The 21847-nt window shown below is 50.5% G+C and overlaps 2 protein-coding genes and 3 non-coding genes across 7 annotated transcripts; 4 read left to right on the plus strand and 1 right to left on the minus strand.

Moving 5' to 3' along the window:
• Positions 1-1034: 1034 nt before the first annotated feature.
• On the minus strand, positions 1035-10474 carry KCTD2 (potassium channel tetramerization domain containing 2). Of its 2 annotated transcripts, none has more exons than XM_041486505.1 (6): positions 10214-10474; positions 8781-8889; positions 7706-7797; positions 6968-7063; positions 5139-5264; positions 1035-4409 (listed from the first exon to the last, which is right to left on the minus strand). In XM_041486505.1, exons 1-6 carry the CDS (start codon positions 10472-10474, stop codon positions 4380-4382), a joined length of 714 nt encoding a protein of 237 aa, XP_041342439.1. In that variant the 3' UTR covers positions 1035-4379. The 2 variants fall into 2 exon arrangements, with proteins under 2 accessions (XP_041342439.1, XP_041342438.1); XM_041486504.1 differs by having other exon boundaries at positions 6968-7084.
• Positions 10475-10521: 47 nt separating this feature from the next.
• ATP5PD (ATP synthase peripheral stalk subunit d) lies at positions 10522-12979 on the plus strand. Of its 2 annotated transcripts, none has more exons than XM_041486506.1 (6): positions 10522-10638; positions 10984-11113; positions 11619-11715; positions 12202-12273; positions 12591-12653; positions 12772-12979. In XM_041486506.1, exons 1-6 carry the CDS (start codon positions 10581-10583, stop codon positions 12901-12903), a joined length of 552 nt encoding a protein of 183 aa, XP_041342440.1. In that variant the 5' UTR covers positions 10522-10580; the 3' UTR covers positions 12904-12979. The 2 variants fall into 2 exon arrangements, with proteins under 2 accessions (XP_041342440.1, XP_041342441.1); XM_041486507.1 differs by lacking the exon at positions 10522-10638 and adding an exon at positions 10664-10805.
• A 5828-nt stretch (positions 12980-18807) lies between these two features.
• Positions 18808-18880, plus strand: TRNAR-UCG. The gene has a single exon. It is a non-coding gene; the product is annotated as a tRNA-Arg (tRNA).
• Positions 18881-19111: 231 nt separating this feature from the next.
• On the plus strand, positions 19112-19184 carry TRNAR-CCU. Its single transcript has one exon. It is a non-coding gene; the product is annotated as a tRNA-Arg (tRNA).
• Positions 19185-21285: 2101 nt separating this feature from the next.
• On the plus strand, positions 21286-21358 carry TRNAR-UCG. The gene has a single exon. It is a non-coding gene; the product is annotated as a tRNA-Arg (tRNA).
• Positions 21359-21847: the final 489 nt, after the last annotated feature.

The following is a 21847-nucleotide window of genomic DNA, read 5'->3' on the forward strand; positions in this document are numbered from 1 at the left end:
AAAGTCTTTTCCAGCTTATGTGACCTTATCAGACAGCCCTAAGGTGTAAGCAGAGTAGTTTTGGCATTATGTAAATGCTGGCTGTAACCTCAATTTCTGCTGACAAGCCCTCCCTGATGAACAAATACGTGTGTGGTGTCAGCAGTGCCAGCCCTGCAGTTTCCACCTCTGCTAGCACTTGAAGTGTGGCTTTGCTTTGGGCAAATTCACTGGCAGTGCAGACCTGCAGCCAGGTCTGGAATAGAGAAATGGGTCAAGAGGTTTGAAAATACTGTCTTAAATCAACTGATGCTGGGTGGTAACTTGGCTTAGCTATGGTTTCTGGTGAGCTCCCTGTGTGGGGAGACTTTCATCTTCTTCCACTGTGCTGGTGTTAAACCCTGGTTTGGGGCTGTGTCAGCCATCCCTGCTCTGTGGCAGTGAGGATGGAGACTGCAGCCTTCAGAGTACCCACAGGAGGCAACAGCCACTTGTAACCAAGAGTAAGATTAACTCAGCCTAAGACTTCCCATTCTTCACTTGTGTCCTTGCTCTTCCTTTTTGATTGTGTTGGGCCTGACTTGCCAATGCCATCCAACCTCTGGCACACCAAAGCTGAAAGTCAGACTCTTCCTCCATGTGCTCCAGTGTTGAGCAAATGACAGCTGACAAGAAAAAAAATCCTCTTCCTGTTTTAGCTACTCACATTTAGTGGTTGTATTAATGTTCTACTTGCTTGTGGTTATCAGTGGAAATGGTTAGGATAAACGTGGAATTTGAAGTTATTTTATAGACAAAAACAACAGAAACAAGCTTCAGTTGTACCTTTATCCCTGAAAGCAGCCTAGGAGAACTCCAGATTCTCCTTTTGGCAAATGATTGTCAGAAGTGAACTGAAGCCAGAAGCAAGTGCCCAATCTGCACATTTCTTCCCCCATAATGCAGTATCTGTGTGGTGCAGGCAAAGCAGCAGGCTGCAGACTGCCCTTCAAACTTTTCAAACCCATTTCAGCATCTTTATTGGAAAAAAAAAATAAAAATCACAGCATCTCAACTGTTATTCAAACACATTTAATAAACAAAGAGAAACAGTAGCAAAGGGCACTGACACGTGACAAACTGTACAAAACCTCCGGGTAGGAGCCCACGGCCCGGCTACTCCGGCCCCTGCCCCGCAGCCAACCTGGCCCCCTTCGCCTCAGCCCACTCAGTCACCCCTGAGAAAAATCAGTTTTTAAAAATGTGCAGAAACCAAGACACTTCAAGAGGTTATTTCCAGTCTTGCCATAATGGAACAATTTAGGCCACTGGGAAAGTTTTAAAAAAAACCTAAAGTGTCATACGCTCCATTCCCAGGATTAATGCTTTAAAGTGAACCCTCCCAAGAGGCAGAAGCACTCTTGGACAGCCAGTAGATCTACCCCTGCTCTCCTACTCTACTCACCACAACATGCTACACTTTTTTAGAGTGAACGGGACAAATTTCATCCTAATTCAACACTAATTTTGGTATAGTTGTGACTGAGTGAAAGGCAATGGAAGGAAAAGCATTGTTTGAGCACAGAAGGGATGCAACTGGTGCATAATGCTGAGACCTGCCCTGTCTCAGGGTAAAGGTGACTTAGCAGTCAGGGAAGGAGAAATCCTTCACTGGGAATGTACCTGCTCTGGATGGACTTCATGCCTGGTCCTAAATATCACCCAAAAACTTGAGCATCCAGTACCTATGATTGGTTTTCTACCATAAATTTGTTCTGCTGAAATTCAATGGACCCTGTGATGGAATCCAGAGAATCCATGGTCCCCTGGCACCTTCTGCCAAAAGCAGCATGAAAGGGAAAATCAAGATGCAACTCTGATCTTTCTTGTGCTCATCATTTAAGCAGCTGTGCCATTCACCTGCTAATGGTCACTTTTAGGCTCTCTGTGGCTCGGAGGGCAGAGCGATGGCATCACTGCATCAGGCAACCCTCCAGGGGCTTCACCACGTGTGACACAAAGAAGCCAGGGAAGTGTTTGTTATTCTTGTCTACTTGAGCTGTACTGGACAGAAAGTCTCCCTCTACAACAAGTGTTGCTTTGAGCTCCATGGTTTAACAAGGTACTCAGCTGGCATCAATGTGGCAAACACAGCCTGATGTGTTCCTCTTGCCTTTCGTTTGGTACTTCTTGACCAGTTCCCAAAAACTCCCTCCTCTGAGGAAGGGGAATAAGACAAATGAGTGTTAAAGGGCTTTTCAGGCTGCTAACTTGCATACATGTGCTTGATTTCTTAGCTATGAGCACAGACAGTGGCTGAGGCTACAGCATAGGGACAGAGGAGGGAGATCTGTACACATCACAGTGTTGTTCAGGCCCAGCCAAGGTGTGTAGTCTGATCACATCAACACCAGCTCACCATGTTATAAACAGGGCAGATGGAGGGAAGCAGAGCTGGGTTTTTCAGTGTGATGGAAAGCCAGCTGTGATTCAACAGCCTGTCACTGACACAATGTGAACTCAAAGACATTTGGCACAGTCTCTGTTACCAGGACTAATCTAGCACAGACAATTAAGCAGTCTGTCTTGAGAATGAGGCAAGGGCTCCACCAGAGGAGGTACACTGGCAAAGCAGGATGGAGGACAGGCAAGAGGACATGCAGAAGGACTGCAGAGAGGCAGAGCACAGCAGTGCCACTCAGTGTCTTTGCTGCACATCTTGGTCACTGAACTGTTGTTGGACTGTTGGTAGGACCCTCTCAGCAACAAGTGGTTAAGATGGAAAACCTGCCTAATTCTGTGTCAAAACTTTCAGGAGAACACGGGTAGCTGAAGCCCTCCAGAAAGGAGCCAACCCCTCGGTCCAGGTGAGGAATTTTCTGGTAGCTTATTGAGAAACACCTGCTCTGAGCTTGTCAATGTCTTAATTCAGCATCTCCAAAGCTTTGCTGTAATGTCAGTTTGGGACTTGACTGAAAATGACCCAAGTGCCAGGACACTCAGGCTACAAAGAACAAAGCCAGGATGAAAGGGGAAAAACATGCAGCAAATTCCTATGAAATTCCATGTACCAGACTAGGAGGGACATGCCCTTGGTTAGGGGTGGCACAGAGTAACAGAGGGGAACCAGTGACTGCAGTTTGGCTAAGATTAGAATTCAAGAGAGGCACAAACAAACATTTTGCACATCCATCCAAGGCATTCCAAAAAAAAAAAAAAAAAAAAAAAAAGAAAAAAAAAAAAAGAAAAGAAAAGTCACGAAAGTTGACACATCACTTTGGACAAGAAACATTACAATAGTTTGGCAACTTTTCACCAAACCCCCCCACCCCAGCTCTGTGATGTCCCTCTGTAATTTGAGGTGATCTCTTAAAGGTGGGGACATGAGGGGGCTGCAGGTAAATCACTGTGTGTAAATAAGGGATCTCCTCTGCAAAGATCTCGTGGGGTCAGACAAACCTACCTGCTTGGTACAGTACAAAAGAAATTCTGCCTGAAGCCTTCCCTGGTGAGAGGGAAGGAGACAGAGCCCACACTGCTGGAGACAAGCAAGGCAAAGCTGAACTTGGCAGCAGCAAGTCCCTAAACCTTGTGACTTTGCACCAGGCTAAGATATGGCCGTGGCAGGGTACTGGGGGGAAGATGTCACCACTCTTCCTCTGTGGAGAAGTGTAAAGGATGGGATTATCACTCTATCACTATTTTGGGTGAACACAGGCCTCTTTTTTTATGCATACAAAGTAATGGGCTTTGGAAAATACCAGGAGCCCATGTGGAATAGTGTTACCAGTGAGACCTGTGTCAGATGGACACACAACTCCCCTCACCTCAGATCTAAACTCAAATTCTTAGGAATTGAACAAGGAACAGATACAAAGCAAGGATAGAAAAGTTTGTGTGGGTTTTTTAGGAGTGGTTGTTTTGTTCCTCCTTTTAAAGCCCTGTTCTTCAGATTTGGGGGAGAAGGGGGGAGCACTGCAAGGTCCCTGCACTTTCCTGGTGGCAGACCTGGGTGCAAGCAATGGCACAGCTCAAATATGGACCTTCCCACCCACAGCAGCCTGTGGAAGGTGGGATTGATTACAAGGGCCTGAGGACCTGAGCAACCTTCACAAAGGCTCCGACTGGGAATCCGGCCCAGCCATTGTTGGAAAAATTCAATACAGCGCTGGCCAAGTAAATAAAACAAATACTTGTGGAAAGGACTGTCCAACTGGAAGAGTCTTTTCCTTTCTTGGTTTCCAGGGTAAGAGAAAAGCCTTTGGTTATGACCAGAATTATTTGCCATTGGCAGGACAGGCTTGGCTTTGCTTTGCATTAGCTTGGTTACTGTACAAGGGCTGGGCTGCTCTGTGGAGAGATGCTCTGCCCAGCTGGACTGCCCTGTGACATCTGGGAGTTTAATGGAGTGGACACTTGAATTACATCCGGGATCCTCGCTCCTGAAGAATCTGAAACAGAAGAGACCTTCTATGAAAACCTCAGACAAGTTTAAATGCAAAAGTTCCTGTTCAGAGTCCTTGCTTTTTGCAGAGAAAGGAAGCACGGACTAATATGAGAGTAGCTTGCAGGCTGCCACCACAACAATTGATGGGCTGGTTAAGGGTAAGTGAGCCCCTTCTCTAGAAATCCTGCTCAGCTGCTTGCCAGGAGGTATAAAGATGTTACCTTTTGTTTTTATTCTGGGGAAAAAAAAAAAAAAAAAAAAAAAAAAAAAAAAAAAAGAAAAAAAAAAATGTGGATTCATAGAATAGTTTGGTTTGGAAGGGACCTTAAAGCTTATCCTGTTCTCTGCCATGGGCAAGGACACCTTCCACTAGACCAGGCTGCTCAGAGCCCCATCCAACCTGGCCTTGGACACTTCCAGGGATGGGGAGGGTTGAAGGAGCACAAAAATCTTGTTTCTGCCTGCAACATCGTTCAACCACAAAACCTAACCTCAAAGATCCTTGCTACTCTGTTCCCCCTCTTCAAGTTATTCTTTCCTTCAACTATTTTGATCTTAATTCGAAGTGCACAAAGAGCTTAGCTCTTGTCCTTCAGTAAATCATGAAATCTTCCAAGAAGGGATAGAGAAGGCAATGGGAAAGCTGATCCACAGAACTATTGCTGCAGCCTGGTAAGGAAAGATTTTTCTTTCTAGAGAAATTGAAATAGATACATCTGAGCAGGTGCCTTACCTTGGCCTTCTCACTTGGCTCCTTGACAATGCCATTGGTGGAATTGTTGAGCTCCCTGGACACAACACAGAGGAATTCTGCCTGGTCTTCGTTTCCATAGTTATAGGAAGATCCAATGCTGATCAGCTGTGCAACAGGAGACAGCCAAGGTAACTATCAGTAAGTCTGGATTTTATTCCTACAGTTGCTGTGAGACAGGACTGTCCCAGGTCTGTTCTGGATGAAGTGCCCCCTGCAGCCTCCTGTGTGTGTGTAAGGCAGGGACACATCTGAGCTCCACAGCCCTCTAGTGGCACCTGGAGCCCCGGGAAGGAATTCCAGCTTGAAACTAACGCTGAACACAGCAGAACATTGCCCAGTTTCTGAGGGTGGAAAAAGGGAAAACAGATTATGCAATACATAATATCCAGTTCACTCAGACGTGGGCAGGCATTGCAAATTGCCTGGTCCTTGCTGAACTCAGCTCTCAACTGCCTTGTGACTGATGTGGAAATGGGAATTCTTTACCCCAGGCAGATGTTGGATTAACTGGGGACATGTGGTAAACAGACACTGTCCTTTATGTGGATGCTGCCAAAATGGAGTCTGGTATCTGCGTAAATGGGATTATATTCTATTACTGTTGTGTTGAGGGGGTCTGGACTCAATCCAAGAAATCCCATCTGTCTCATTCATCATTATTACATTAAAAGGACATCCTGGAGTACAGAGCTAATTTGTCATTTACAACTCAGTTCTGCTTTCCAGAAAATAAATCCAAGTCATCTGAAGAAAGCATTGACTCTTACCAACTTCAATGTGCAGCATGCAGCTTAACTTCCATGTCCAAATAGATTTTGGAAGAGCCAGCTCCATATTTATAGATAATAGATTTGAAAAGAAGATTAGGAAAGATCTAAGGATGCAGGTTCCCATGAAAGGCACTGTCTGTAGCCTCGAGGTTTTGGGGGTGTGGATGTGTGAAAGGGAGATTCTGTAAACTGTTGGACAGCAAAACCTGGGTGTTGGAGAACTGCATCTTCATGGAGCAATGAGTGGTTCTTGGTCACAAGATTTCACTATTTCCTTATTGGGCAGGTTTTTGGCTGTTTCTCCACTCTGAGATAGTTTTCAGGCATTACAGAACAGATCCATAGGAACAACTGATGGGAAGTGCTGTTCCTAATCCTCTGCCTCACTACATGTCAGCACAATTCCCACAGCATCCACTTGTACTGAAGCTGGACTAAATGGGAAGACACTGCTGTAATCCACAGACCCTATTCTGTAGTTTCTTAATATAACATAACACACAGGCCAGCTGGCTCCAGTTCTCCCTCCTCAGAAATAAGAGAACTGTGTTTGATTCCAGAAACCAAACGTGGAGCTAATGCCATGTGCAACTGCAGTGACACCCAGCCCTGGAACCAGCTGCACTGCAAAGACATCTGCAGAAAGTTCCTGTGTCACTCAGAGCCTCTTTAGCAAATGCAGGAGTCGTGGCTTTGAGGTTCCAAGAACGTTGTACTGTGTTTTTTCATGGCTCTGGTAATTTTCCTGGATGTAACTGTTATGCTGTGGCCTGGTGTATGTGATGAAATGCAGGAGAAGGGAAGAACTGCTCTGGGATTTGACAAGGAGACAAGAAGCTCTGAGAGAAAATGAAATCTCTCTGGCAGCTTGAGTGACTTCTGCTCTCCCCTGTCAGTAACTGGATACAAGTGGATTGCTGCTCAGGTCAGGCTGCTTATTCAGAAGAGCAGAGCAGTGTGAAAAGCAACTCAACAGGCAACTCTACTTATTCCACATCCAGTTTTCAAAGGAATTCTGCCATTCTTTGGTAACGGTACCTGTTCAAATTTCCACCCGTCGGACATGGTGGACACCATCTGTGTGAGCTCTTCCTCTTGGCACTGCAGCACTCTGTACACGTGCTTCACGGGTCCCTGGAGCACACAGAACAATGCCTGTAGTTTAGTAATTGCTTTATTAGTATCATGCTAGAGAATTAATAAGCTGCTCCTGCTCTCATCTTAGGAAGTCAGAGCCCCAAGGGCTTTCTAAGGGTGTTTTTATCCCACTGATTCCAAAACACAACCATATGCCTGGCACTAGTCTCTTAAAAGCTTTCTAGATGTCTAAGCTACAGTGAAAGCAAAACTTCTCTAGCTTTCAAAGCCATTTGCTGCTTTTTGAAAACATTTCTGAAATTGAATCTACTGGATGTGCTGATATCAGCTGAGCATCAATGGGAAACATGTCACAGAGAGACAAAGGGAAGAAATGGTTTAGAGAAGGAAGAGTTTGAGCTGTTCTTTGCCAAAGCAGTATGTTTTGCTCTATAACCACCCATTTGTGCTCCTGGCCCCTCTCCTGTAAGTGTCCTTTGCCTTTCAGTGCTGAGATGACTCAGTGGTCTGTGCTCTGTAAAGCCACACTGAGGACTCTTTGCTAGCCATGCCCTGCATCCACCTAGCAGCATTTATTCCCCTGTTACTGCTGAACCAAAGAAGTGCTACTGCAAGGGCCTGCAGCCATGCTTGTCCTCCTGAGCCCCAGAAGTGACTCCCCAAGGCAGAGGTGATTACTTGAGAGGTTCTGTTCTCGTTGTCCCGTATCCGCTCCTTCACCAGCCGCACGAGGGACGCGATGTTGTAAAACTCAGCCTCTTCCAGCACCCCTGCAGAGGAACCCAAAGCACAGATCCTGTCACTTTGCACAGGATGGAAGGAAGATGATTCTGTCACAAGGATGCAAACCTGCTGCTGACTCCAAATCTAGCCCAGATGTCAGAATCCCAAATGTGCCACCCACCTCCTGCTCTCAGGCTAGGAGAAAATGCCTGACTAGCTGCCACCTCCTTTTGTGACTTAAGAGGATCTTTATGAAAGATTATTCCTGTGGTGGATGCTTTGTGGGGGGCTCCTGGGACGAGTGGAGAGACAAGAATCTCGACTCCATGTTTCACAAGGCTGGTTTATTATATTATGATATATATTGTATTAAAATGATATATTAAAACTATACTAAAAGAATAGAGAGAAAAGGATTCATCAGAAGGCTAGAAAGAACAAGAATGGAATGCAGTAACAAAGGCTTGTGACTGCTCAGAGCCTCGACACAGGTGGCTGTGATTGGTCACCAAGTGAGAACAATCCACATGGACCAATGTGAGATGCACCTGTTGGTGAACAATGCCCAGATTACATTCTACAGCCATCAGATAGTTAATTGTTTACATTTCTTTTCTGAGGCTTCTCAGCTAGGAGAAAAACCCTAGCAAAAGATTTTTCATAAAATATCATGGTAACATATTCCCCTTTCCCTAGGATGATCAGAAATCTCATGGTACAATGTCTGTTTCTTCACCCAGCCCCATCAAGGGAAAGCCCCCAGAGCTGCTTGTTTGGGGAGAACCAGGTCTGTGAGGGGCAGAGGGGCTGGAACAGACCCGGGCTCAGAGGAGAGACAGGCTGTGCTGTGAGCTGCAGCCTCTGCTCTCGGGAAGGCACACAGCTGATGGCTGAATCCCTGCTAATGAGCAATTAACAGCACTGACAGCACTCCTGGGAAACCTGCTCACACTCACACCAGTTTATGGCGAGGGCTCCTGGCTATGCTGCCAAACTGCACTTCCAGCCTGTCCTGGTGTTTTTCTCTTACCTTCCTCTGCGAGCTCCTTGTTGATGATGAGCTTCCCGTGCCGGAGGTAGTTCAGGATGGGGCCAAAGTACGTGGGGTCTCTGTCGATGAGATAGGCTCCAGTCTCATCCTGAGGGCAAAACAGGCACGGCTCAGTGGGGCCAGGAAAACAGGATTTCAATCTAACACAATACATGGAACAGTTTCTCTTGGAGCAGCTGGATTAATCTGCCTGTGGGAGGTGTTCAAATGTGCTACATTTAAACCATTTTTCTTTTTCAGTATCTGCTCCAGGAACACTACAGATGCCTTACATGAAGCACTCATACACACAGCTTATGGACCTGGAGAAAACAGCTGGAATTAGGAGGGCTTTTCCACTGCAGTAAGAACCAAAACTTGGCACTGGTGTTCTGGCTCAGCCTGTTCTCCAGACTAGTTTACCTAGGAGGCTCTGGGGGAAAATGGGATCTCCAGTTCTAGCTGAGGGCACCTGACAGCCAAAACAGTTCATTTTTTCCCCCTTTCCACTACTGCAAACACACACTGCAATGCTCCAGCCATGTGTCCAGCAATACAACAACTAGTGGCATTAAATAACCAACAGCTGACAGTGGCATTAAATAACCAACAACAGCATCTCTTGAGCAGTTCTGAAGCACTGACAAGCCCTCTTCAGAACTCTCACATCCCTCTCAAGGACTTTAAAGCATTGTTTCTCCTGCCAATCCTCTCTAAAGCAATAAGACACTGTGCAAACCTACTCTGAAATCTCTCCTCTGCTCACTGATATTTTGATCATAACCAGGATTTATCTTTGATTAAACTCTGAATGGAGCAGCAACAGACTCCACCAATTCTGGCTGGCCCACTCACAACACATTTACAACACCTTGTGCACCTAATCCTGTGGAAAATCTGCAATTGCAAGAATAATTGTTTGAAAAATCCTTACAATAAACTGCAGTGACTGCAAAACTGTCCAGCCACACAAGGAATGTGCACCATGATCTTTTATGAGAGTGAAGTGAAATATATTAAAAACCAAACAACAGCAAACGTGCTCAGGGTGAGAAACGGTAACATTCCTGTTTCGAGGAGTTTCCTTCCCTGCTGTAACGCCCGGGGGAAGGTGGGCTGCTCCTTGAGCAGTGCACGGCGGGCGGAGGGAGCAGATCCGGGCTCAGACCCTGCGGTGTCACAGGCGCGAGGGCACAGCCGGCTCCCGTTCCTGGGGACGCCACCGCTCCCTGACCGTGGGACACGAGGGACAAGCCGGTGCTGTGCACAGCGACGTGCCCCAGCCCGCGGCACGCCGGCCGCGCGCAGCCGGGCCCGGGGCCGTACGGGAGGCGCGGGGACAGCGGCAGCCGGGGGTGTCCCCCGCCCGTGGGACGGCTCCGGGCACCGCGGTGACACCGGCGCAGGGAGGGGCTGTCCCGCCGCGGCCTCACCTTGTCGGAGCCGAGCTCGGGCCCGTCCTGGCAGCACAGACGGCACAGGAAGGACTTGGGCTCCCGGCACAGCGTCTGCCGGGTGCTCACGAAGTACGTGCCGCCCACGTTCAGCCGCACCCACTTGGAGGCGGCGGCGGCGGGAGGGGACAGCGCCCCTGCGGACCCCGCCGCCGCTCCGGCCGCGCGGGGGCTGGGCGGCCCCGGTGCGCCCCCGGGGCCCGGGCTGGGCGTGCGGCCCCTCGGCGGCCCCTCGGCCATGGCGGAGCCTCAGCGCCCGCCCGCCGCCATCGCCGCCCGCACCGCTTCCGGCCCGCGCCGCTTCCGGGGATGATGACTTCCGGTGAGTCCGCGTTTTGATTGGGCGATGCGAGCCGAGGGGGCGGTGCTTCCGGCGGCTGGGACGGCCGTGTCGGTCAGTGAAGGTGAGAGCGGGAGCGGGGAGCGGGAACGGAGAATGGGGTCCGGGACCCCGAGGCGGGGGCACAGGACAGGCTGGGGCGCCCTCGGTGTTGGGAGGCTCGTGAGAGAGAACGGGGGCCAGCGTGAGATCGCGGCGTGGCTCAGGAGCGACCCCCGTGCCCCGATCCCGGTGCCCGCGTTCTCCCCGTGCCCCGATCCCGGTGTCCCCGTCCCGTTCCGTGACCCGACCCCGTCCGTGTCCCCGTGCCCCGTGTCCCGCCCCATCCCGCCCCCTCGGTGCCGCGTTCCCGAGCGGAGCCGCCCTCCCGCCCCGCTCCGCCGTGACCCACCGCTGTCTCCCGGGCCAGGCGCAGCCATGGCGGGACGCAGAGCTGCCCTTAAGGCCGTGGACTGGGCGGCCTTCGCCGAGCGAGTGCCCCCGAACCAGCGAGCCATGTTCAACGCGCTGAAGACCCGCAACGAAGCGCTGACGGCCCGGTGAGTGCCCGCCCCGCCCCGCTCCGTGCGAGCGCTGCTGCCTGCCGCGTCTGTGCTGCGGCCTCGCAGGTATTAAAGCGGGTCACCTTGAGGCAGCTGGTGGCTTTTTTTGGCAGATCACCTTCAGTTAATCTTCCCCAGGGAAAACCCGTAGCTGCGGCTCTGTGAACGCACCCTGCTTTGGCACAAGCTTTGTCGCTGTTAAATGCTCTACAAATTCGTGTGTGGTTCTCAAATCCTTTAGCACCCTCTGCCTGATCCAAGTGCTGGCTGTTGCAGGGAGTCTTGCTGATTGCCTCGGGCTCAGTGTTGTGAAACAGCCTCGTCCTTCCTGGCTGCACCCAGAGGGGCTGAGCTCTGCCTGTCTGTCCAGGGGAGCCTGTTCCAAGGGCAGAGGGACTTGCAGAAATGGCTTGTTTCAAACTTGAGAACGCCTAAACTAAACACAGCAGGCTGTGCTGATGCTCAGGCTGCTGCTCATGTGTGCTGTGCTCCATCCTTTCAGGTTGGCTGCGCTGCCAGAGAAGCCCCCGGCCATTGACTGGGCTTTCTACAAAGCTAATGTTGCCAAGGCTGGAATGGTGGATGAGTTCCAGAAGAAGGTCAGTCTCCTTGCCAGCTGGGTATTGCTTTTTGGAGTTTAATTGGGGCGTTGAGAGGAAAACACCAGGATCAACAGAGAAGGTTAGTTGTGTCACTATGAAAATTTGCCTCCCAAGACTGGAGGCACCCACTGAGCTCAGGTGGGTCTGGGAGCTTTGTGTGGGGGCAGTAACTCTGTGATAGGGTAGGTCTGTGCTGTTGGACCTGCCAGCTTCCTCACAGTGCTCTGAGGAACAGGTGGTGTTGTGTGTGCTGGGGGTGGTGGGCAGGACAGAGGAGATGTCTGGAAGCTCCTGGGTGAGCAAGTGCTGCTTGGGAGGGACAGGGGACAGCTGCACTGATCACTTTTAGCTCATTAACACACATGGATGTGAGCAGATCCTAGGAAGACAGGAGGGAATGCTCCCCTGCTGCTAGGGAAGGTGACCTCGATGTGAAGGATTGTTTCAGTCAAACCTTTAAAAAATTTGTCTTTCAATTTCCAGTTCAGTGCGCTAAAGGTTCCTGAGCCAGTGGATACACAAACTGCCAAGATTGATGCCCAGGAGAAGGAAGCTGTAAGTGAAGCATTCCCTGCTGCTGGGGCTGTCCCTGCCTTCTGTGGGGATGGGAAGGGGTGAGAGGATGTTGTGGATGTGCTCCTGCACAGGCAGGGCACAGCTCTGCCCTTCACACCAGTGCCTGTCTGAGCAGGGGGTCCCTGCACAGGGAAGGGTTCGGCTCTGTGGGGTCTGCTGGAGATTCCATCAGTTACCCAGTGCCACAATGATGGATTTTAATGCCAGCTGAAAGCCCGGTGGGGGGTGTGTGCAGGTTCACTCTGGGTCAGTGTCTTTACCAGAAGCACTCTGCCCATGTCCTCTGCTCTCCCCAGGCCAAGAGCACTGCTGAGTACATCCAGGCTTCCAAAGACCGCATCGCCCAGTACGAGCAGGAGGTGAGGCTGGACTTTGCTTTGGGAATATTCTCTGGGCCACACCCCTTGCTCTCCTGGGTGTGCTTTGCTCCTTCCTGCTTACCACTGACTTGTGATGTGTCTGTCCCTGCTTCCACAGCTCCAGAAGCTCAAGAGCATGATTCCCTTTGAACAGATGACGATTGAAGACTTGAGTGAAGCCTTCCCTGAAACCAAACTGAACAAGGAGAAATATCCATACTGGCCCCACAAGCCAATTGCTGATCTGTAAACTGGTCAGGGAGCAGTTTAATGACTGTCAGACTCCATGATGTTATAAATAAAGAGCTTTCTCTGTCTGTGGCTTAGATCTTGGACATGAGTTCTGAGTGACGTGGAGCAATACAGTGACTCGCAAACATTCCACTTTTTCTGGATTTTGTGTTTTCTACCCATGAGCTTGTTTTGGTAGCAGGGACCAAGCTCCCTTTCCTGCTGATCAAACTAAACCCTGTGAAATGCAAATAAACCTCCTGTCCCTCTCTGTAACCACGGGGGGCAGGGAATAGAGCTCTGCCCTTGCAGGCAGACACTTGCTCAGAAGTTGAACGTGTGTAGTCTTTGAGATGCTGGAGTGTATTTGGCAGTGAATTGTGTGTGTTTGGAGTGTCTCAGGACTTCTACAGGCGCAGGCCCAGGGCTGTTTTCTGGGCTCATTGGTTGTTTAGGAAAAGCCAGTTGCAAAAGGAGTTGAAGGAATGTTGGTGTGTTGAGATGCACACAAAAAAAGTTACTTTTTAAGTTATTTTTAAAAGCACTTAATCGTGGTGCTCCTTTTCTCTTTGCCCTGGATTTGTGAATGCTGCTGTTCTCACTGGAACTCACAGAAACAATAGTGAAGGCTTGCATTGTTTTATTTAATAATCTGAGGTGGACTTCTTAAACACCTGCCCTCAAGATGGAAACTCCTCTAAGAGAAGGCAGTCAGCTCCCTTTCTTCTTGGTCATGTTGGAGGTCAGAATTATCCCCAGATTTTACAACTATTTTATTCAAATACCTTAGTAGCCCACAGAATACTTCAAGAACATCTGTAGCTCTACTGAACCAGAGTGCAAAGTGCTGCGCATGCAGATCTTGGGCCCTTGGATTTTATTTTATTTTATTCAGGCAAATGAACTGCAGCTGTATGAATTGACCAGGAGCAAATTACAGCAGGGGGTCAGAAGCAACACAGTAGAGAACAACTGAGCTGGCACTGGGCAGAGCTGATCTTCAGCTGCTCCATTTCACAGAAATCACGGTAAAAAAGAACAGGGACAGGAAGAGGTGGCTGAAGAGAAGCACCTTCTCCAGAACTGGAAGAAATGGCTCCAGCTCCTGCAGCTGCCAGAGGTGCTTGGGAGGCTGCCCTTGTCCCGGGGCCCTCTTGGGAGGGTGCAGCAGCTGGGGACCCTCCTTGGCCAGATTGCCTGGGGGTCTCTTGGGCAGCTCGTGTGGGTCTGCGGGGAGCAAAGGGCAGTGTCAGCACAGTGGGGCCACCCTGGCTCACACTGCCTGGGGCACTTTGCCCCTGAGGAAACCCACCCTGGCTCCACCAAATGTGCAGGAAGATGCCCCAAACCTCCTCAGTTACAGATGTTATGGATTGTTTTACCTTGCTGGAAGCTCCTGAGGACCTTGTCCAAGCGCCGGGATTTGCGCTGCTGGTACAACAGGAAGAGGGTGTCCAACACAGCCATGATCATGAGCAGGAAGGTGCCCAGGAAAAACACCACTGCAGAACAACAGGAAAACAGAGAAAGCTCTGGATAATTGGCATTTTCTTATATTCCATTGCAGGGAAAGTCTAGCTCCAGCAAGCTAATCAAGCTTAGCTGTTCATGACTCCAGTGTTCATGAACATGTGTGTCAACACCCAAAAACCTTCCTTAGGGCTGGTACCTGGGTGAAAATTGGGGTTTATTTGATAAAGGTGGGTACCTATTATGGGTGGTTTGTTGGAGGAAGTTGGGAGGCTGTTGTTGAGAATCACAGCCAGCATGGAGCTGCCGAGGATGATGGCAATCTGGAAGTTGATTTTCTCCTCAAGAGAGCTGGGACCAAACAACACAGCCATGTCCAGCAAGTACAGGGCACACGTTGGGAGGATCAAGTTCAGAATGTAGAGAGTGGGTCGTCTCTCCATGGAAATCTGTTGAGGAAGATGGGCAAAATTTGATGAGCAGGAAATGACTCAATGTGTTGACAAATGCTGGTCCCCTAATGTAAAAAATCATCTTGTTTCTGGGGTTTGTTTCGTGCCAAATCAATGCAATATCATATGGAAGTGCTGCCATACCACATAGGTGACCACAGAAAATCCTTTGCCATCCATCATTTCCGTGAATTCAATGATGCTCAGGTTGGTAAACTTCCATTCTCCATCAGTTAGGATTAAGCTCTTGCTGTCTTTCAGGATGGCAGCTGGTGTCCGTCTCGTCTTCATGACAAAGTCTGTTACTGCTTGGGCAGGAGGCAGAGGGGGGAGGGAAGGTGAAGAATTTAGGAATTTATTAGAGGTCAGTTATTCCTCTGCCTTTCCCACCCAGCTGATGGTGTATGCAGACAGGAAGGGGGAAGGTTTCATGCATTGCTCGGGGTTCTCAGCCCATGAGGGAGAAATTAAAAAGGTCTCTGTGAAGAGGCTTGGCTGGACCTCTGGGAATGTGGATCAGAGGGGAACACCTGTTGAATTAGGGCAGTTGTCCTTTGTGGATGGGACCAGGGAGATTTTGTGTCACCTCTGCTTATATTTCAGCCCTTCCTGTAGGGATGAACTCTAACTGCAGTTTGAATCCCTGAAACTGTCCTTTTAATGGTTGTATTTGATGCCCTTGGAATCTTTTTCAACCTTAGGATTCTGTGATTAATTTCCTCCCATTTCTATGGCTTTCAGGTGTGTTTAAAGATCGCTCTTGCAAAATTCTATGTGAACAAGCAGCAGTTTTGCAGGAAGCCTCCTGGTCTCAGGTTTCTTGGTTCTCCCAGTCCTGGGAGGGGCTTGCCACAGAACATCTGGATTGTTCCAGAGATGTTGCTGGGAAATGTGCCAGGACAGAATGGCAGCATTTTAACTCATTTTCCCTGGTCTCACATGACCTCAACCCCGCTGTGAGCACGTGGTGCTGCTCAGGAGCCCAGGAGTTACCAGGGCCCGTTTCATCTAGTCCTCCTTCTCCAAAGTCAGCCCTGAGGTGGTCAAGCTCAGCCTGCAGCTGTACCTGGGTAGAGGAATGAAGCTATGCTCAGGTTGCACATCTGGGTGTCGAAGGGGAACTTGAAGATGACCAAGCTGCACGTCAGGGTGACCTGGTAGGGCCGGGTGGAGTTGAAGCTGCCGTTGTGCATGAGGACCATGTAGTTCAGCTCTGGGTTCTGCCCGTTCACTCTGCAGGGAACACACAGGGAGAGTAACTGAGCCTGAGATGCTCAGGCTTCCTTAGGGCTGGTACCTGGGTGAAAATTGGGGTTTTATGGGCCTGTGCCTCAGTCCCATAAAACCAGGATGTGAACACCCTGTTGGGGGGCTCTGAGCCATCACCCAGCCACGGGATGCAGCAGGAAGAGAGGAAACCAGGTCTGGGAGAAGGGCTCATGAGCCCTTTGGGATCAAGGTTTGTTGTAGCTCCGCACCTCCTGAGCATCTCCTGCCTCTCTGCCCTCTGCTTCCTGCCCTCACCAGGGCACAGGCTCATTCCTAGCTCTGCCTCCCACTCCTTTCTCCCTCTGGAGAGCTGGTGGAGGTGCCCATCCCTCTGTCAGACCCTCAGTGCTCTGCCCTGTATCTTTCCACACACTACTAAAGGTGACTTTATTCCACAGCAGTGCTGGTTTCTGCTGCTTCCTCGATTTTAGCTACAGCCCAGAAGGGATATTTCAGGAGCTGTTACAGTATTGCAGAGCCACTAAGTGCTTTGTATAAACTGTGGTCACCATTAATCTAAATTAGGAGGCTCTCAATCACAGAGAGCTCAAGGGAACAACTTTTAGGCATCTGAGTTTATCCCATTTCCTATAATATAACCAACAGTTTGCATCCTTTGTATTTCTGTTAAGCCAGTGGATAACAATGAAAGGGGAACGTACCGCTCTAAGATGAAGATGGGGGGTGACCAATACGTATCCATGGGCAGAACAATTTCAGAGATGTTACAGAAATCCCGTGGGTCCCAGGTTGCAAAAGGGTTCTGCCATTCCTGAGGGAAGAAGTTACAGGAGAGAGATGAGCTCTGGGCTAGGCACCAGACTTTGTGTTGGGCATCAGGAGAGAAACGCTCTTGAGGGACCTACCAGGTTCAGGACGAAGTAAAAACTGACTGTCTGGAGCTTTTCCACCTGGAGAAACAAAGACATTTAGCTGATTTTCTTAGATGTATCCAATGCAGAAGCTCTTCCCTGAGCACAGACTGCAGCAACAGGGCTTGAGAAGAGAGCTCATGGCTCTTGGTCCTATGGCTGAAGAGTGGGAGCACACAGTCCAATGGTTAGGAAAAATAATAGATTATCGTTAACATTTCCATGGCAGTGTCCTGCAAATGCAGTGCCCAGTTCAGGCACTCTGCAGGGTGTTTGGAGCCTCCTACTAAGCAGACTGCTTGTCTGGATGTGACTTCTGGAAGGAGTGGGAGAAAATACTCCAGATCTTCCAAAAGTGCTTTCCAACAGCAGAAAGTGAAGTGGAAGGAGCTGATTCTCACCCCTGTGAACTTGCTGTCAGAAGACTCAAACCCTGGCCTGGACAGCCCAGTTTCCTGTTGTAAAGACTCATTTTGGGTCCTTACCACAGAGAGAATTGCCACCAGAAAGAAATCCACCTTCACTTCTACAGGCTTCAGGTTTATCTTGGGAAGAATGTATGTGTGCAGCTTGTCGTGAGAGGAGACGTTCAGGTAGTCAACAATGTCATAGTAGGTGCAGAGGTACTTTGGAGCAGCCCCTGCTGGAAAGAGAATTCCACTTGAAACACAAAAACATCAGGCAACCTGTGAGAGATGCATCAAAAAAAGAAAGGGTGTGGAGCTGTGGATGTGGAAAAACATCATTAACACACAAAAATCCCTTCTCACACAGATGAGAACAGAATTCCTCAAAGGCTTTCAGTCCCCCTTGCACTTACCTGTCCCAAGAGTAAAGGTGAGGATGGCTACAAAAACTGCCTGCATCATCTCCTGCTTCCAAATAAGGAGGAGAATGGTGCCGTGAGTCTTATGAACTGGTCCAGGACACGTCATTTGCTATGTGGAAGTTGATTTGATATTTATTAATGAGGGATGGATTTTTGTAAACAGACATTTTATCTGTTAGGAGGAAGAATTTGCTAATGGTTTGATGCACTCAGCTGGCTCTTGGGAGTAGCCTTTAGTTGTGGTCAAGGAAAAATAAGGTCATAAAAAAAAGAAAAATCCAACAGTTTGAGGGAGAGGAAAAGAAAGGGCCCATCCCCACAAAGAAAAGGCAAATAGCCAGAGCTACTCAGTAGCAAATTTAGTCTCATTTACAGGGCTGAGAGTTTGCTGCAACCCCACTGAAATGGATCAAGAATTAGGGCTTGTGTGACTGAGGGCTGTGGGGGAGGCTGGTCAGTGGAAGCCCAGCCCTGCTTCCCGCAGACCACACTGTCACCTCCCACTGAGCCCTCCATGCACCCATGGATTTTCTGCCTCCTTGCTGATCTCCCATGCTCCTTTTGTTCTTTTCTGAGTCCTCACAGTTAAGATGAAAGGCTCAGAGACTTCTGGGTTTTTTTATCTGTCTGTGTTTTCCTCTACTGCCCTTCTCTCCATCTCTGCCTTTTTTTTTCTGCTGCCATCCCAGTGCTCCTTGTGGGTCCCATCCAACCCAGGATATTCCATGATTCTGCCGTTCTGTGAATGGCTCCAGGGCAACAATCGCAGTCATCAAATCCCACACTTGATTCCCCCTCCGGCAGCAGAATTCCCCATGGCAGCGGATGGTCCTTCCAGCCGTGTCCCCTGCCATCCCCCCTGTCCCCGCGGACTCCCATGTCCCATTGCCATGTCCCCTGTCCCCGCGGCCCCCGTGTGTCCCCTGGCCCCGTGCCGGCGGCGCGGTCGCTGCCCGGGCTCCGGCGGTACCCGGGGGGCGCCGGGGGTGATGCCGAGCGTTGGCAGCATCACTGGGGGCTCGGAGCGCAGCGACCGCGTGGCCTAATGGATAAGGCGTCTGACTTCGGATCAGAAGATTGAGGGTTCGAGTCCCTTCGTGGTCGGCCTTTTTTCCCCCTACTTTTGAATCATCTTTTCCCGTTTCTCCCCTCGCGTCTCCGGGGGTGTGGAGGGAGGACGCGAGGCCAGGCTGGGCGGCGGCGCTGCCGGGGGTCCCCGCTGTGGCTCCGCTCCGCTCCGCTCTGTTCCGCGCCGTGCCGTGCCGGGGGCCCCGGGACGCCCCCGCAGCGCGGGGTCCGAGCCGTTCCCGCGGGCCGGGGCGCGCGCCCTGCGCAGCCCCAGTGGCCTAATGGATAAGGCACTGGCCTCCTAAGCCAGGGATTGTGGGTTCGAGTCCCACCTGGGGTGAGCCCTCCCTTTTGCCTCGGCTAGCCCCGTTTCCATGCTCTTTCTCCCCGTTTCAAGGCCGCCGGGTCTCCTCCTCCTCCTCCTCCTCCATTCCCCATCCGGGTGGGAGATGCCAGGTGAGGAAGAGGATATGGAGATGAGGATAGACCAGCGTCCTGTCCGAGCACGGCACTGGACACAGAGCCAAAGAGCGAGGTCGGGGTGGTCCATGATGTGTTTTGGGACAGCAAAGTCCCCATGGCAGCTCCGGGCTCTCTCCATGGGCCAAGAGCTGCTGTTGATGGGATGATGTGACTGTCTGCTCTCGGCCAGTGGTCCCTGTTTAGGTTTCATGGAAAAGGGAAACAAAGAGGAGCTGCTACAAACCGCTCCAGGCTTGGGTGCAAAGGTGGATGTCTTGTGCAGTGAGTTGTGTGGTCCCAGAGCTCAGGTGAGGCTGTGATCGAGGGGATAACAACCAGCTTTGCTTTGGGACCTGAGGGTGAGAGGAGAGGTGTTAATGAAAGGCTGATTTTTGGAGGCATGTTAGTGAAAGGATGGCTCTGACCAGCTCATGGACATCCTTCAAGGTGTCCCAGAAGGCACCAAAGCAGAGCAGTTGCAGTTGTTCAATTACCTTTGTCTGGGCAGAGCTGGCTTTTTCTTGAATTTCAGCTGCATTTTCCCTGGATTTCAGGGAATTTCAGCTGCGTTTTTCTCTCCTTCCTGTGTTATCAGCTGCACCCGAGCCCCAACAAAAAGCCCATGGATGCTGGTTCATTCCACCTTGCGTGGGGCACCTCTCCCTGGAGCAGGGCAGGCTGGGGTGGTCGGGAAGCTTTACTGCCCCACAAACCACGTCTCCAGGAGGGGCCGGGCAGGGGGGTCACAGGGTCACTGTGCTGCCCTGGACCAAAGTCCTCCCTATAAGTGCCTTTGGGATAATGCCCTCTCAGACTCCTTGCATTAAAAAGCTGCCTGGAGGGTCTTTTCCTGCGGAGTTAATGGATGTTAAAGGCAGCTGTGGTCAGGGTAGTGCCACAGCACTAAAACACAAAGTGAAGTTTCTTTTAAAGTTGTTTTTCTCTCTTAGGTGTGGGAGGTTCTGCTGCCTGGAGAGCAGTGGACCTACCCAAGCCCTGGGCACTGCACCACCAATTAAAATCCCTTCTTGGGGTGGGCTTCAGGGAAGCTTTTTTTGGGATTAGATGGGAAACACAGGTTTTGGGAAAGTGGCTGCAGCAGGAGAACAAAGAGGGGGTTACTGAGGCCCGTGGTGTTTTTGCAGTAGTGTTGTAGTGTTCTGCTGTAGTGGTGCCTGTCACTGCTGGCACAGTGACGGTGACATCTGCACTGACCTAGTGCCACAGGGGTCCCAGAGAGGGGGGACGCCCATCACTGAAATAAATAGGGCAGGAGATCTTTCTCCTTTTTTATGCCTTTATTTAAAAAGTCAGCACGAGTGGGGAGAAGCCATGGGTCACGTCCACGCCACCGCTGCTCCCAGGAGGGGCACGGAGGAGGAGGAGGAGGATGCAGCTGTGTCCGCTGGTCTGCAGGCGGAGCTGGGGCTTCCGTCCTCACGAGAAATTAGGAGATTCTGCCTTGTCAGCCTGACATTCGAGGGCTCCTTTCTAGTCGACATCCTGAGGTAAGGGTGAGAGGCAAAGAGGATCCCAGCTGACACGGGATCAAGTTCCTCACCTTTAGACATCACTTAGATCTCTCAATTCCATGGTGGCTCGTTGTTTTTAGGGGTTTTTTTGCAAGATTTGGTGAGGGGGCTTCCTCATTTGCATACAGCTCTGACGTCACCTCCCCACCGCTACCTGCAGCTTCAGGTGTCAATCCTCCGGGAAGCAGCAGGGGGACAATTGAGCTGATTTTTAACTGTTAACAGGTAACTATTAACAACATGAAGTTATTAACAACAGCATTTGGTTTAACTTGTTAACTTTACAACTTAAAAAAAATGGACAACTTTTCTACTCATAACAACCACCAGGGCTGAGTGGGGAAAGCCAGGCACACTTCCAGGAGGGATGGAGGTGGGGGATGCCATGGACTGAAAGTGGGGGATGCCCAGGGGGTGTCGGGGGGCACCCAGCCCACCTGGGGGCGTGACCACGTGGCCTAATGGATAAGGCGTCTGACTTCGGATCAGAAGATTGAGGGTTCGAGTCCCTTCGTGGTTGTTTTAGAGCCACGGGAAGTACTCGAGGCATTCAATTTCCCGTTGGTAGGGGGGTGGGGATTCAACGGACCAAAACTGCAGAAAAGGTGCCTGTAGTAGAGGCAGATTGAGCTGATTTAAAGTAAGATTTCTCCCGGCCAATGAGGGGGGATTCGTAGCCCTCGGGGGAGGGTGAAACGGGGCTGGGAAGCGGCAGCGGGTGGGGCTGAAGCCCACCTGGGGCCTTTTCTTGGGAAAAGGAAAGGGATGAGACAAGGTAGGCTGAGATTTCTCGTACTGCTAGGAGAGTTATTGAGGGGCCCGGCTGAGGCTGACTTTGGTGTGTTTCGATGGGGAATATCAACCACTGCCCGCATCTCTGTGCGGAGCGCTGCTGGATCCAGCCGGAGCGGCGGGTGCTTCAGCCTCTGATACCACAAGCGGGACTTGAACCCGCGGCCTGTTTCTTTGGGGAACCGCTGCTTTGTCCACTCGGCCACGGCAGCTCCCC

This window comes from Pyrgilauda ruficollis, unplaced genomic scaffold (assembly GCF_017590135.1).
Source record: "Pyrgilauda ruficollis isolate IOZ18807 unplaced genomic scaffold, ASM1759013v1 scaffold77, whole genome shotgun sequence".
Lineage (NCBI taxonomy): Eukaryota > Metazoa > Chordata > Aves > Passeriformes > Passeridae > Pyrgilauda > Pyrgilauda ruficollis.

What these genes read in the sequence shown, in the direction of transcription:
- ATP5PD (XM_041486506.1), top strand. Translation starts at nt 10,581, where the DNA reads ATGCGAGCCGAGGGGGCGGTGCTTCCGGCGGCTGGGACGGCCGTGTCG. An exon ending in AACGAAGCGCTGACGGCCCG is followed by an intron (nt 11,114 to 11,618) that starts GTGAGTGCCCGC and finishes CCATCCTTTCAG; the next exon opens with GTTGGCTGCGCTGCCAGAGA. An exon ending in TCGCCCAGTACGAGCAGGAG is followed by an intron (nt 12,654 to 12,771) that starts GTGAGGCTGGAC and finishes CTGCTTCCACAG; the next exon opens with CTCCAGAAGCTCAAGAGCAT.
- KCTD2 (XM_041486504.1), bottom strand. Translation starts at nt 10,474, where the DNA reads ATGGCCGAGGGGCCGCCGAGGGGCCGCACGCCCAGCCCGGGCCCCGGG. An exon ending in ACGGGTGGAAATTTGAACAG is followed by an intron (nt 5,265 to 6,967) that starts GTACCGTTACCA and finishes CCTGTTGCACAG; the next exon opens with CTGATCAGCATTGGATCTTC. An exon ending in AGCCAAGTGAGAAGGCCAAG is followed by an intron (nt 4,410 to 5,138) that starts GTAAGGCACCTG and finishes CTTCTGTTTCAG; the next exon opens with ATTCTTCAGGAGCGAGGATC.